Source organism: Sus scrofa, unplaced genomic scaffold, assembly GCF_000003025.6.
Source record: "Sus scrofa isolate TJ Tabasco breed Duroc unplaced genomic scaffold, Sscrofa11.1 Contig722, whole genome shotgun sequence".
Taxonomy (NCBI): domain Eukaryota; kingdom Metazoa; phylum Chordata; class Mammalia; order Artiodactyla; family Suidae; genus Sus; species Sus scrofa.
Window position 1 is genome coordinate 26,943 of NW_018085299.1, and position 15,777 is coordinate 42,719.

General features: G+C 41.2%; 2 gene segments (V, D, J or C); both read left to right on the forward strand.

Moving 5' to 3' along the window:
- Positions 1-7,665: 7,665 nt before the first annotated feature.
- On the forward strand, positions 7,666-8,208 carry LOC110259064 (the record flags this gene model as incomplete). The annotated part of the segment is given in 2 exon segments: positions 7,666-7,721; positions 7,925-8,208. Coding segments are annotated over 2 exon segments (330 nt in total), but the record flags the coding sequence as incomplete, so codon positions are not given.
- A 1,837-nt stretch (positions 8,209-10,045) lies between these two features.
- On the forward strand, positions 10,046-14,640 carry LOC102166024. The segment is given in 3 exon segments: positions 10,046-10,343; positions 10,462-10,920; positions 14,456-14,640. Coding segments are annotated over 3 exon segments (690 nt in total).
- The last annotated feature ends 1,137 nt before the right edge of the window (positions 14,641-15,777 follow it).

Consider the following 15,777-nt stretch of genomic DNA (forward strand, 5'->3'; position numbering starts at 1 on the left):
TTGTCCTCCTCAAAGAAGTATTTAATTAGCATCCAGAACCTCTTTCCAAGGGGTCCTACGGAGAATGAAGTCTTGTGACTTAGCCAGGAGGCAGAGATTACTGTTCGTTTTGTCCCGGATCCTAGACACAGTCTGCTTTGCGTGTCTATCGATCAGTCTGCTCATTATCACAGTCCAGAGATTTCCTCACGGAGATTCAGAAGGGATAGCTGTGGTATGGAGAGCTTGGTTTCCAGTCTTGTGCCAGTTGAAAAGAGATTGCACAGGAATGCACATGCTTCTCTGAAATAAGTTTTTTTTGTTTGTTGTTTTGCCTTGCCATGGCATGTGAAGTTCTGGAGCAGGATTGACCCGCACCACAGCTCGACCAAAGCACAGCAGTAAAAGGCAGATCCTTAACCTACTGTACCACCAGGGAACTCCTGAAATAAGTTTTTGTTTTTTTTTTTGTTTTTTTTATAAATCTGGTTCCATTCTAAGTATCTTTCCCTTTAATCCTTGTCTGAATAGATTCTCAGCACTTTCTTAAATTCTCTTCTTTTAAAAATTAAATTTTTTTTTCTACTCAAATAATACTTTCATATATTTACAAAATCAAATAGCACTTGCTTTTTGTTTCCTTCCTCCACGCATTCCAGTCCTGCCTCCCCAATAGAACCGCTTCTCATTCTCAGTGATGCTTGGACTAATTTTTTTTTTTTCCTTGGCTTCAACCATGGCATGCAGCAGTTCCTGGACCAGGGATCAAACTGCATCACAGTAGTGACCAAAACTACAGCAGTGACAACACAAGAGCACTCCCTGCTGTGCCACAAGAGCACTCCCTGCTGGTACTCTTACCTTAATATTTAAAATATTAAATATTCCAAATTTCTGAGTCTTCACTGTTTCTTCTCTCTTTTTTGTCTTTTTGCCTTTTCTAGGCCACTTGCCGTGACACATGGAAGTTCCCAGGCTAGGGGTCTAATCGGAGCTGTAGCTGCTGGCCTATACCAGAGCCACAGCAACTCGGGTTCTGAGCCTCATCTGCGACCTACTCGCCTGCAACCTCACGGCAACACCTGATCCTTAACCCAGTGAGCAAGGCAGGGATCGAACCCGAAACCTCATGGTTCCTAGTCGGATTCATCAACCACTGCGCCACGACGGGAACTCCTCTCTCTCTCTCTCTCTCTCTCTCTCTCTCTCTCTTAACTGAAGTGAAGTGCATATAATAAAAACTTAAAGCTCAATGAAATTTCACACTTGTTAATGTCTATATGCAGAGTATATATTCTCATATCTGGTTTTCTTCATTTGAAACAGTATCTTTGCAGTTCATTAGTGTTGCTTTGTGTTCCCCTTGTTTGTTCTTTTTATTGATGTGTAGGCTTCCTTGGTATGAATATCTAGCAATTTATTTATCCATTCTCTTTGAAATAGACATCTGGGTTTGTTTGGATTGTTTACAGTTTGGTGCCATTATGAAAAAAGCTGTGTATCATAAAAATATTTTTTTCTTTTTATGTATGGAAAATCCGAGTTCTTCCCCACTCTCTTTCTTTTCTGTGAGTCTCCTTTCCTACTCACCCAAAATACTCACACTTCTGAGACTTCTGGTCACCCAATCTGTGGAGGTTTTTCCCAGCACCAAACAGTTCCCTGCAACCCCAGCAGGGTGTCCTACCATTTAAGTCAATTCTGACCCTTTCTACCCAGAAAAGCATCAGATACCACAGGCCTCAGTCCCATGAGACTTCACCCCCCCCACCCCATTTCTATTTTCAGTCGCAAGCCAGGTGGTGACCTTGCTTCTGACCAACAGACTGAAAAAACAGAACCAAACTAAACCCTGGGTTAAAGTAACTTGCTGAGTGGCTCGCAGACCTCAGAGAAACATTTTACTTACTTTTACCTGTTTATTACCAAAGGATATAATAGAGGATACAGACAAATCCTGAGTGGAAATGTGTGTAGGGATGGTGTGTAGCAAGAAATGCTGAGCTCCATGTCCTCTCAAGGACCATTTTCCCAGCACCTGTATGTGTTCATCAGCCCAGAAGCTCTCAGATCCCTCTCACTGGTCCTCTGTAAGTCTGGCAGTGCACCTGGGGGAAGGGGAGACTACCTCCCCATCCCAATTGAGGTTCTGCGCTTTCACTTTGCATTGAGCCCCACAAATGATGTCGTAAATCCTACTTCACTGGCCAAGATCACCTACAAAATGTTGAAGAGAATTCTTCTATTCCCAAACCCAAGGGAAAGCATTCCCTATTTCACCACAACTATTCATTTCAGCAGGGTTTTTGATAATATTTTGTCTAATCTAATTATTGAGGAAGTTCCTTCAGATTTCTAATTGTTGAGAGTTGTTTTCATGAATGTATAATGAATTACATGAACCCATCAAAATCTCTTTCCCTATAAGTTGGGATGATAATCATTAGTGCTGCAAATTAAATTGGTTTCCAAATGTTCAATCAACTTTCTAGAATAAAATGCACCAGGAATGTTGTATTATCCTTTTCGTATATTACAGCATCGCTATGCTATTATTTTGGTGAGGAATTTGTTTCCATTTTTCTGAGTGATACAGGTATTCAACTCTTTCTTTTCAAAGTTTATGTCAGATTTTGGCATCAAGTTTGCAATGGTTCATTAGATAAGTTGCAGTTCATGACTCCTTTTATCTATGCAGGAATTTGTGTAGAGTTTTTAGTGTTTTTATTTTATTTTATTTTATTTTATTTATTTTAGTTTCAGAAAGTTCACAGGTAAAGCCATCCAAGCAGAGAGTTTCACTTATGGGAGAAACTTAATAATTATTAAATTACAGTTTCAGTTAAGGGGTTCATGTATTTATCTCTTGTGAAAGCTGGTAAAATATGTTTTTATCTGCTCGTGTCTTATTATTTGCTACCTTTACTTTCTCTTAGCTCATTACTTTTTCTAGTTCTTGTCTTGAAAATTTGACCATCGATTCTCAACATTTCTTCTTTCCTAACAAGTGTATTTAAGTCCATAAATTTGCCTCTAATTAAAAATCTACCTCAACTTATGACAGGCTTACATCCTAATAAACCCATGGTAAGTTGAAAATATCTTAAATCAGAAGTGCAGTTAATATACCTAGCCTACTGAACATTATAGCTTAGCCTAGCCTCCCTTAAAAGTGCTCAGAACATTACATTAGCCTAAAGTTGGACAAAGTCATCTAATACAAAGTCTATTTTATAACAAGTGCTGACTATCTCATGTAATTTATTGAACACTGTACTTAAAGTGAAAACAGAGTGGTTGTCTGGATACATAATTGTTGCAGGTGTGTCGGTTGTTTACCCTGTGATTGTGTGGCTGACTGCAGCTGTGGCTGCTGCTGCTGTCCAGTATCATGAGTGCATCATACTGCATTTCACTGGCCCAGGAAAAGATCAAGTTTCAAAATATGAGTGTGTTTCATTGTTGTTGTTGTCTTTTTAGGGCTGCACCTATGGCATATGGAAGTTCCCAGGTTAGGGTTGACACAGCCATAGCAACACCAGACCTGAGTCACATCTGCAAACTACACCACAGCTCACAGCATGGTGGATCTTTACCCACTAAGCATGGCCAGGGATTGAACCTACATCCTCATGGATACTAGTTGGGTTCATTATCACTGAGCCATGACAGGAACTCCTGAATTTTTTACTGAATGCATGTCAGTTTCATACCATTATACAGTCAGAAAACTCTAAGTCAGGGATCTGTACTGCTTTTGCTGTATTCCACATCTGGTATATCACATAGTTGTTATTATTCAGCTAAAGTATTTGCTAATTTCCACTTGAATTGGGAATTTTATGTCATATGATAATATTGCCAGACACCCAAGAATGTCCAAATCCTGTCCTGCCCCCCACTAGGAAGATTCCTGAGGATGCTACAGGTTTTAGCTCAATACAATGGAAAGTGAGGAAAGACTTTTAGCTGACTCAGCATCTTATTACTTCCACAGTGGAAAGTTGGGTTGAAGATCAGACCCAAGTACAGTTTCCTACATCCTTCTGAATCCAGAAAAGCAAGCTCAGAATTCCTATAAGGATAAGTAGGAGAGGTAGACCATATCTCAAGTTGGCCAAATGTAGACCATGCCTCAAGTTGGCCAAAGGATGACTTTTCAGGCATCCTGGGTGAAATGGAGAGAAAGGTAACCAATCACAGGGGAAAAAATTAGCTCTCTTTAGAAATGCTTATTATCACAGGTAGACAAAGACTTAAAAATGCAAGGGATATGAGTAGAATGAGTGGAGTCTGGAGCCCCACATTTTAAGTTAGACTAAGGACTAATCTCCTACAGATAAATTGACTCTGGATGACAGAATCAGCCCTCCTCACCCCTCCCTTGCAGGAAGGGGAAGAGGGAAAAGGTCTGCAAAGGGGAAGCAGAAGTAGAAGCTTCCTGATTTAGGGAGAGAGAGACAGAGGTAGTAGTCCTATAACCACAGTATCTGGTTTGTCAGTTTTAACCTTATGGGCTTATAGCTTTGCAGTCTTCCCAATGTATTCAGGAGAAGAGATCAAAAAAGTATCATGGGATTCTTGTTTCCACTTGACTCATTTCATCATTTTCATCGTCACCATCATTATCTTCACTATCATTTATTGAACCCTTACCAAATGCCAGGGCCATTACTCAGCACTTTACCTATTCATTTAATAATCCAAAAACCATGGAGTAATATTCATGCATCCTTAGGTGAGGAAACTGAGGCTTAAGTATCTTTAAAGATGAAGGGCTTTCTGAGATAAAGAAAATGCTGCAGGCAATATAAAATGAGATTAAGAAAATAAAAACTCAGAGTTCCCATTGTGGCTCAATGGGTTAAGGACCTGATGTAGTCTCTGCAAAGATGTGGGTTCCATCCCTGGCCCTGCTCAGTGGGTTAAGGATCCTGCTTACAGCAAGCTGTGGCATAGGTCACAGATGCAAGTCCGATTCGAACCCTTGCCTGGGAATTTACATATGCCTCAGGGGTGGCCCTAAAAAGAAAACAAACAAACTCAGGGGTTAAGCAATTGGACAGTGTTTCTTAAATTCCTAAATTTTGCTGTATATTTAAGAATCATATGAAGAAAAATACGTCTGATTCTGAGCTACAGATTCTAATTCCATAGGTCTGACATGAAGTTGGGATTCTGCTTTTTTTAGTGAGTTACCTGATGATTTTGGTTCAAGTGACTGGGAGCTCTTGCATAGAAAAAATGCTCTAACTGGGAGATCACTGCTTTCAGAAAGTTGGACAACACACATGTATTGTGTATTAACTCAAGTAAGAGTGGTTAGAGGACCTCAGAACATCTTATTCTGATTAAACAATGTCCTCTTTGGATTAAGTACAACGTCTCTTTTTTAATGATGAAGGTAATGACTTTTCACCAACAATGACAATAAATTATCCATGATTTAATGAATGGTGAAATTTGGTATAAAACAGGTGCCAGTTTTTGCCATGTTAACAGAGTTAGACCTGCTGTTAGTGGAATGCTTTATGTAACTTTGGGTATTCAAAAGTGAAAGGGGGAGTTCCGTCGTGGCCAGTGGTTAACAATTGACTAGGACCATGAGGTGCAGGTTCGATCCCTGGCCTTGCTCAGTGGGTTAGGATCCGGGTGCGTGAGCTGTGGTGTAGTTGTAGCGCGGCTCGGATCCCGATTGCTGTGGCTCTGGCGTAGGCAGTGGCTACAGCTCCGATTCGACCCCTAGCCTGGGAACCTCCATATGCTGCAGGAGCGGCCTAAAAGGCAAAAAAAAAAAAAAAAAAAAAAAGTGAAAAGGGAAAGTCCAATTTAATGACAAAGCTATTGTCATGATGGTGAATACTGTTGAATCAAAATTTTTTGTAGCTATTGTTCCTTTATTTTTAATGAAGAAATTAATTTCTATATGTTAATCTCTTTCAGTTCTCTTAAATTTGGAAGATAACAAGAAAACACTTTCAAGGCTACTCCCTCCTTCTTTTTTATAGTTTCAGATTTCCCTCCTTTCTCTCATCTGTGGTCCACTTTGTGTGGGACCACTGGGCACACAGAGAGAATGAGGAAAGGCCAGTTATGAACAGGGTTTGTGGAGTCTAAGGATGGGTGCATTTCTAGGTCTCCTGTTCCCTTTATAGCAGGGTGTGCTGTCTATAAATGCCCTCCTAGAAACATATGATCCCTTGAGGCATTTTTAAAAAAATTAAATATAGTTGATTTACAATGTTCCAATTTCTGCTGCACAGCAAGTGACTCAGCCATGTGTGTGTGTATGTATATATACACACACATATATGATATATATAAGAATATATATTCTATAATATATATGAGAATATATATTTTATATATTATATATTAATATATATTCTATAATATATGTAAGAATATATATATATCTCTTTTAAAAATATTATTTTCCATCATGGTCTATCCCAGGAGATTGGATGTAGTTCCCGTGCTATAAGTAGGACCTTATTTTTTATCCATTGTAAATGTAATAGTTTGCATCTATTAACCACAAACTCCCACCCCAGAGGAATTTTAAGAGACCAGAGAATAGGGCAACTTGGCTTCTAGATTAGGTTCTGACCTTAACCTCCTCAATCACTTTGAGCATATCATCCTCTACATCTGAGTCTCATTTACTCTTTCTTGTCATTTAGGTAGACTTTCTCCATCCTCTCAAAGCTGTAGAAGTCTTGGTGATTTTCCTGAATTTAAAGAAAAATGCTTTGAGCTCCTCAGAGCGTCAGTTCACCAATAAGATCGATTCTTTCTCTTGGGTTGTGAAAATCAACATGAAAGTGTTCTGGGTGGATCCTATCCTTACAATTTTTATTTTCCTCTTTGAGAATCAGCCTCTTTGAGTTTAAAACTTAAAAGTGCTCTCAAGGGAACCCCTGGGTTGAGAGTGGATGCCTATTTCATAGTTTTATCCTAGTTTTAGTGACATGACTAAACTTGGGTGGGATGTGTTAACGAAGGAATTACTATCTCAATAGCTGACTCCGACCTGGGAGTGACAGCCACAAAGTGAAGGGCTGGGCTCCAACGACTCAGCTGATGTGCCTCCTCTGTGAGTTCCCACAGCCCAGGTTCAGACACAGAGGCTCAGCTAGGGGTCCTGGAGTCTAGTGTCTGCTTCAAGCATGAGGCTGGTGATGGGGTGACTGTGCTCCTGGCCCTGAGTGAGTGTTTTGAGCCTAAGAAAGGAAAGTATTTGAGACCAAAGCAATGGAAGAGGGATCTATTGCTTCCATTTGTTTCACTGTCCTCCGTCAGCTGCTTAGAGCAAGAGTTCAGATAACACCTGCATACTTTACAAGGAAGTCACATCCTCAGTGTGAGTTGCAGTTGCATCATATCGAGGATACTGGTTTGCTAGGGCTGACATAACAAGTACATGGACCAGATGACTTAACAAAAGTGTATTGCCACAAGTTCTGGAGGCCAGAAGTCTGAAATCAAGGTCTCAGCAGGACTGATTCCCTTTGGGGGCTGTGAGGGAAGGAGTTGGTCCAGGCTCCTCCCTTATCTCTGATTGGTTGAGCTGTTCTCTGGTTTCCTGTAGAAATGTTTGAACAGAAGAGGCAGCAAAAGAGATCTTTTACTGTGTGAGACTGTCAGTATTACAGATGCAAGAATTCAGTTCTCAGTGATCCAAGTGACGGAGAGGATGGACAAATCCCTGCATTTGTTCATCCTTTGCTTACAACTAGACTGTGAGTTAGAGGGATCCGGAAATGGGCAGAGAATGGGTAGATTCCCTGATATTTCTCCCCAGAAAAGAGAAAGAAGAATAGGGAGTTGTACCTGCATGGTCTTCTGGGAGTTCCTGTGGAGAGTGGAAAAGGAATCTTAAAATTCATTTCTAAAGAACAATCGGCCGCTCACGAGTCCCTCTCTGTGCTCTCTTTCTGAACAGGGGTGAGCAGTAAACAGCATGTGAATCAGAGCCACGAAGCCCTGAGCGTCCGAGAGGGAGACGGCTTGGTTCTCAACTGCAGTTACACCGATAGCGCTATTTACTTCCTTCAGTGGTTTAGGCAGTATCCTGGGAAAGGGCTTACTTCTCTGCTGTTAATTCAAGCGAACCAGGGAGAACAAATAAGTGGAAGAATTAAAGCCTCATTGGATAAATCGTCAAGAAACAGTGTTTTCTACATTGCAGCATCTCAGCCCAGCGACTCTGCCACCTACTTCTGTGCTGTGAGGCACAGTGCATGACAGACACCTGTCACCAGTACCCAAACACTGCATCTGGGACTCTAACCACCCTATTTTGATGCTGAGGAAACTTTTTCCATTAAGGGGTTTTCTGCATTGACTCTCCCTCCAGATAGAGGCAATTAACTATACAACATCTGGGAAAATGATCTGAAATTAAATGAATTCTGTGATCTTTAGATTTTTATCAACTTCAATTTAAACCATAGTTGTATCGATGTTAATATTCCACACAGTTCGCTCTCTTTCTTTCTTCCTTTCTTCCTTCCTTCCTTTAACTATTTAGGGCCACACCCATGGCATGTGGAGGGTCCCAGGCTAGGGGGTCCAATTGGACCTACACCTGCTGGTCTAGCCACAGCCACAGCAACCCGAGTTCCCTGACCCACTGAGCCAGGCCAGGGATTGAACCTGCGTCCTCATGGATATTAGTCGAATTCTATTCTGATGGGCCACAATGGGAACTCCCACACAGTTCACTCTTTTAAAGAGCATTATTAAGTGGCATCTAGTGTATTTACAATGTTGGCAACCACTTGTGTGCTCATGTATGCTAGTCGGGTTCATTAACCACTGAACCATGACGGGAACTCCTGTTTTGTTTCTTTTTTAAGGCCACATCGATAGCATATGGAAGTTCCTGGGCTACAGCTCTAATCAGAGTTGCAGTTTCTGGCCTATGTCACAACCACAGCAACACCAGATCCAAGCTGCATCTGTGACCTACACCACAATTTGCAGCAACACTGGATCCTTAAACCACTGAGCAGGACCAGGATAAGACTCACATTCTTACAACCACTATGTTGGGTTCTTAACCTGCTGAGCCACAACGGGAACCCCTGTTCCCTGTATTTTTCCCTCTGACTTCCTGTGAGTTATTGGACATATTCTAGAAATATTTTTTAAATTACCTATAGTGTTTTAGATGTGTCTCATTACATAGCTTTAAAAAAATGGTTTCTTTATGTATTACATTACATATACACAAAACAGTCCATTAGTAATATTATTCAACCTATTTGAATGATTTATTATCCCCATTTGTAAAATAATGTTCTTTACTATTTCTTCCATGTATGTTTAGAACCTCATTATGTAGTACTATGTAGTACTATATATTTTTTCCTGATAAACCAAACATAATTTAGGAAATTCAAGGGGAAAAGAAAAGCCTATTTTTTAATCCATATTTTGGCTTATTGTGTTCTTTCTCTCTTTCCACTATTTCAAGATTCCTTCCTTTATGATTTTATTTCTGTTTAGAGAGTTTTCCTTAGACATTCTTTTAGGATAGGTCTGCTGGTGACAAATTTTCTTAGTTTCCCTTCATCTGAGAATGTCTCAATTTTCCCTTTATTCCTGAAGGATAATTTCATGTGTGTATGAATCTGGATTGAAGGCTGTCTTGAAGTGGAAAGATATTGGGTTATTTCCTCTGGCTTCATAGTTAAATCTGGAAGCCAAAAAAAAAAAAAAAACAACACTATAATTTGTTGTGATTTTTATCTCTTCATTCTAAAATTATTTTGTATACAAATTTTTATTCACAATGTTGTGTTCTTTTAAAAAGCCCAATTTAATACATTTCAGGACCTACAAAACACAGATCCTTTTCTGTACATAGTCATAATGCTTTGAAATTCAACCGTAAAAGGGCAGAAAAGAGGAAGCGAAGCCTCACAAAATTGCGAACCTTTTCTCTGCTCTCAATTTTGGCCCTGGAGAGCGCTGCTGTCTAAATTTGGAAATGGCTTTTCTGTAAAAGATCAGAATAAGCTCACAAACACCTTCCTTCCATAGAGTTTAAAGAGATCTGAGATAGTCTCACACTTTTTTTTTTTTTTGGCACAGTGACAAGTAAAACACTCAGTTGCCAGAGGCAGGCAGTTTTGTTAAGGCAGCCTCTCTTCCTAACAGTCATTACAACACCCATCAGCAGAAGAAATCTAAATCCCCTGTCATTTCTCCTCAACCTCAGAGCAACCTGGGTTCAAGTCCCTGGGTCATCAGATTTTTGTTTGTGAGGAATCTCCCAGAAAGAAGCTTGCTGCCTCTTCACTGCCACACCATGATCTTGGTGTTCACCTTGATGCTTGAGGTGTTCCTGTTCCTGAGTGAGTACCATTCCATTGTACTCCCTTGTCCACATAGGGAACATTGCTCCTCCAGTTTGACTTTGAATAGAGACTTTTCGTTTTAGCCGAGTTCACTGATTCAGCATTGATGTTTCAGGAGGAACCGGAGCCCAGTCAGTGACCCAGCCTGACAGCCTCATCACTGTCCCTGAAGGAGACGCTGTGGAGCTGAGGTGCAAGTACTCCTCTTCTGTCGCACCCTATCTCTTCTGGTACGTGCAGTACCCCAACCAAGGACTCCAGCTTCTCCTGAAGTACACGTCTGGAAATAGCTTTGTTTCAGGCATCAGAGGCTTTGGGGCTGAATTCAGGAAGAATGAAACCTCCTTCCACCTGAGGAAAACATCAGTCCATTTGAGTGACTCAGCCAAGTACTTCTGTGCTCTGAGTGACACAGTGACTGAGACTGCAGGGGGAGCTGAACACAAACACACTGAGACACAGCAGCTTAAAAGACCCAGCATCTCAGCCTGCGTTATTTTCAGGAAGTTAGTGTGTTGTTTGATGGCAAACAGTACAAACAATACAGAGTTCTGGAGGTGTTTTGCTCCTATGGGTATCATATTCTTTTCCTTTCTTTTTTTCATCTTGCAAATGAAGACTGTTTTTGTTTTTTTTTGTTTTTTTTTTTTTAAGTTTGGCATTTTTATCCTCGAGAGTCAGCATTCTAAAGGGAATGAGACTAAGGGATTTTCAACAAGCTGGAGGAAGTTACATGCTCCCATGTCATTTGAAATAGAGATGGGCTGGGGTAACTTGAGATTGGCCATGTGGGTTGCTGTAAGGCAGTCGGTGAATTTCCTTTCCAGTATTCATCTCATCTCTCAAGCATCAGAAAACCCAGGATAATTGCTTATTTCTAACTGCTTTATCTCCAGACTATTTTATTAGTATCCCGAGAGGCTCCTTTCCTTAAAGGACTTCAGTTCTTTGACTAAAGCATTTGGGACTGGTGCACTTAATTAGAGCTGGCACTTAAGGATGTACATAGGGTAACTTTTCCAAAGACAATATAGTCAGATTGACAAGGGAAAAGGTCTTCTTTACCTACTGGTCCCCAGTAACAGTAAGTTAGCTCATTAACCCAGTAAGTTAAACACAGTGTCATGTGAGAGTTCCACTTGGAATCTTAGGGTTGGTGGTTCTCAGTGTCCCACCCTTTCTTTATCAGACTCAGCCAGGCTCCTCTGTCCCCCTTTCCTCCCTTCTAATTCAATTTCTTAATACCCACTGTGGGACCAATAATAGTTAGTGATTCCTTAATCATCTTTTTTTTTTTTTTTTGGCTTTTGTCTTTTGAGGGCCGCACCTGCGGCATATGGAGGTTCCCAGGCTAGGGGTCTAATCAGAGCTGTAGCTGCCAGCCTATGCCAGAGCCATAGCAACACAGGATCCGAGCCAAGTCTGCGACCTACACCACAGCTCATGGCAACGCCGGATCCTTAACCCACTGAGCAAGGCCAGGGATTGATCCCACAACCTCATGGTTCCTAGTGGGATTTGTTTCTGCTTCGCCACAACGGGAACTCCTTTAATCATCTTTACTTATTTTTCTACATTATTTCTCACAGTACCTTTTTATAAGTGAATTTTATTACATTCATAGGTGTACAACAGTCTTCATAACCCAATTTTATAGCATTTCCATCCCAAATCCCCAGTGCATCCCCCCACCCTCCATCACAATGCCTTTAGTAAACATAGAAATTGGTGCAGCCAGTTATGGAAAATAGTATAGAGGCTCCTCAAAAATTAAAAATAGAGTTGCCATGTGATCCTGCAATCCCATTCCTGCCATATATCCAGACAAACCATAATTTGAAAACACATATACACCCAAATGTTCATCGGAACACCATTTACAACAGCCTAGACACGGAAACAACCTAAATGTTCATCTACAGATGAATGGATAAAGAAGATGCAGTACATAAATGCAATGGGAAGCTACTCAGTCATAATAAAGAATAAATAATGCTATTTGCAGTGACATGGATGACCTAGTAGAGGTCTTCATACTAAGTGAAGTGAGTTAGAAAGACAGATATCATGTATACCACTTATATGTGGAATCTAAATATGACACAAATGAACTTATCTATGTAACAGAAACAAACTCACACACATGGAAACAGACTTGTAATTGCCAAGGGGGAGGGTGGGGAAAGGCATGGATTGGGAGTTTGGGATTAACAGTTATAAACTATTATATACAGTTTTGGCAAACAACAAGGTCCTACTGAATAGCACAGGGAACTAGATTCAATATCCTGTTATAATGGAAAAGAATGAAAAGTAATGTGTGAACAATAACTGAATCACTATCCTGTACAGTAGTAATTAACACGATATTGCAAATCAACTATACTTCAATAAAAATAAATTTGAAAAAACAGGCATATGGAAGTTCCCAGGCTAGGGATGGTACTGGAGCTGCAGCTGAGGCCTACACCAGAGCCATGGCAACACCAAATCTGAGCCACATCTGCGGCCTACACCGCAGCTTGTAGCAATGCCAGATTCTTAACCCACTGAGCGAAGCCAAAGATGGAACCCACATCCTTACAGAGACAAAGTTGGGTCCTTAACTCGCTGAGCCACAATGGGAACTCCAGAAGTATTCTTTTCTTAAGGTTTTAGCCCACTGAAGCAGTATAGACTTAAACCCAGGGCTTATCCTGAGAGACCTTGTTGAGAAAGCTGTTGAAAATGTTAACATGAAAAACAAGGGCCCCAAGTGGCATCACTTGTGCTAAAAGCCTGTGATGCCTTTCCTACATTTAACACTTAGACCAGTTGCAGTTTTGACCTTCCTTTCTCCATCCTCCAGAGGAAGAGAAGGCAATAAATGTGCATGACAAAGCCTTGCCCTTCCCTTCCCCATCAAAAGAAGACGTCCTGGCTTAAAAATAATCTTTTTGGGAGTTCCCGTCGTGGCGCAGTGGTTAACGAATCCGACTAGGAACCATGAGGTTGCGGGTTCGGTCCCTGCCCTTGCTCAGTGGGTTAACGATCCGGCGTTGCCGTGAGCTGTGGTGTAGGTTGCAGATGCCGCTCGGATCCCGCGTTGCTGTGGCTCTGGTGTAGGCCCGGTGGCTACAGCTCCGATTGGACCCCTAGCCTGGGAACCTCCATATGCCGCGGGTGCGGCCCAAGAAATAGCAACAATAACAACAACAACAAGACAAAAGACAAAAAAAAAAAAAATCTTTTTGTTTCCTAATAGATCCCTTGTACCATCCTTTTTCCTAGAAAGACCTTCCATTTCGTACAATCCCTCAGAGCACCCTTCTATGCTAGGTGGGATGAGATGGATGCTGCTTGATTCATGAATTGCCTAGTAAAGCCAATTCGATCTTCAGATTACTCATTTGAAATTTCTTTTTCAACAAAGTATTTGAGAAAATCCTGGGTGAACAAATGGGCTAAGAATAGCAAAAGAGGGGAGAATAATTGTGTGCGGAGAAAAACTTAATCATATCAGCACGTGGAAAACATGTTCCTAGCTGAATATTCCTTTCAGTTAATAACTTTGCCTTATTCCTTGATTCAAGTTTATGGCTGGGATGCATTATCTACATTTATGTTGTTATTATTATCTTTATTCATGTTATTATATCTTTATCCATATCTCTCAGAAAAGACTCCTGGATAAGCGGGGGAGTCATAAACAAAAGGGAAGATGAAGAAGTTCGAAGTATAAACATGAGATTTTCTGATTTTTATTTATTTTTATTGCCTAGATTTATAGCAGAAAAATATGAACTCATGTCACATGTTTCAAATTATGTTAAACATTGAGAATTACCTCTTTTTTTAACCCCTACTCCCATTCCACCTTCTCCAGCCCATTCTCAGTTCAATTGAGCAGAGGTGGGGCTTCATGTCAGAGTGCACCTGAGCAGGGTTAATGAGCTGATTGCTCAGGCATGACTGATGTATCTGGGACATGAACCGTCAGCGACTCCCAACTCTCATAGAAAGATGACAAGTCCTGCACATCCCTTCTCATCTTCCAGGGGGGCACTTTCAGGGTTTTGTAAGAGTTACCAATGACCTTCATCTGTGACTGTCGCTCTGTTTCTCATCAGGTGTGAGAGGAGTGGATGTGATGCCAGAGCCCTCAGCCCTGGTGTCCAGGAGGAGCCAGCCCACGCTCTGGTGCAATTTTTTCCAAGAATGTGAACAGCGTGCCAGTGGTATCTTCCCAATACGAGGTGGCAGCCTGGTCCACTTATTCTCATTCCTTCGGGGACCAAGCGGAATGGAAGATTAAATGCCACGACAGTTGTAAAAGAACGCCGCAGCTTGCCTGTACATTTCCTCTGCCCTAGATCACAGACTCCAGCCACGTACTTCTGTGCTGGGAGCACAGCGCTCCCCCAGGCACCTGCAGCCTGTACAGGAACCCTCCGCGGGGCTCAGCCCCTCCTCCAGCCAAAGTCACACCCCGGGGCCACCACAGGCATTCACATTGCTCATTATTCCTCACCTACACTGGTACAGTTTTAGCCACTGACACTTAGCCCTACGGATTTGGGACTTTGGTCTTTTACTTCCTTCTCAATCTGAATCTCCTTCTGCTCTAGAAACTTCTAACTTGGAACTAGCAGAGTAGCTGGAAAGAACAGAACGAAAGTGAATATTTAACCACAATATGCTGGACTCCAAAATGGTAAAAATGGGAAAGAAAAGAAAGAAAATCTAGTAAGATGTACCACTAGCTGGGTCAGGAATTAGTTTGTCACCACGTTAAGAATTGCTACATCTCGCTCGGAAACGGTTGTCAGTGTTTTTGCTTTCACTCTTCTTCCCTTTATGTTCTGGTACAAGATCGAAACAGGTCAGGTAGGCAATGCTGGTAGGCTGAGCCAAGGTAAGAGAATCCATCTCCTGGCCTTTTCTAGCTCCTGGAGACCGCCTGGATTCCTTGGCTCATGACCCCTTCTTGAGTCACTCCTACCTCTTGTTTCCACCACCACAGCTCCTTCCTCTTCTGGAGTCAAATATCCTCAAACACATCATATACTTCCATTATTAAAAAACAAAAAAATGGGATGGACCTAGAAACTATCATGCTAAGTGAAGTCAGTCAGACAATGAGACACCAACATCAAATGCTTTCACTGACATGTGGAATCTGAAAAAAGGACAGACTGAACTTTTTGAGGAACAGATGCTGACTCACAGACATTGAAAAACTTATGGTCTCCGGAGGAGACAGTTTTGGGGGTGGGGGGATGTGCCTGGGCTGTGGGATGGAAATCCTGTGAAATCAGATTGTTATGATCATTATACAACTACAGATGTGATAAATTCATTTGAGTAATATAAAAAAGTTTAAAAATAAATAAAAAATAAAACGGAAAAAAAAAAACAAAAACCAAAAAACAAAACCTTGCGGAGTTCCCAT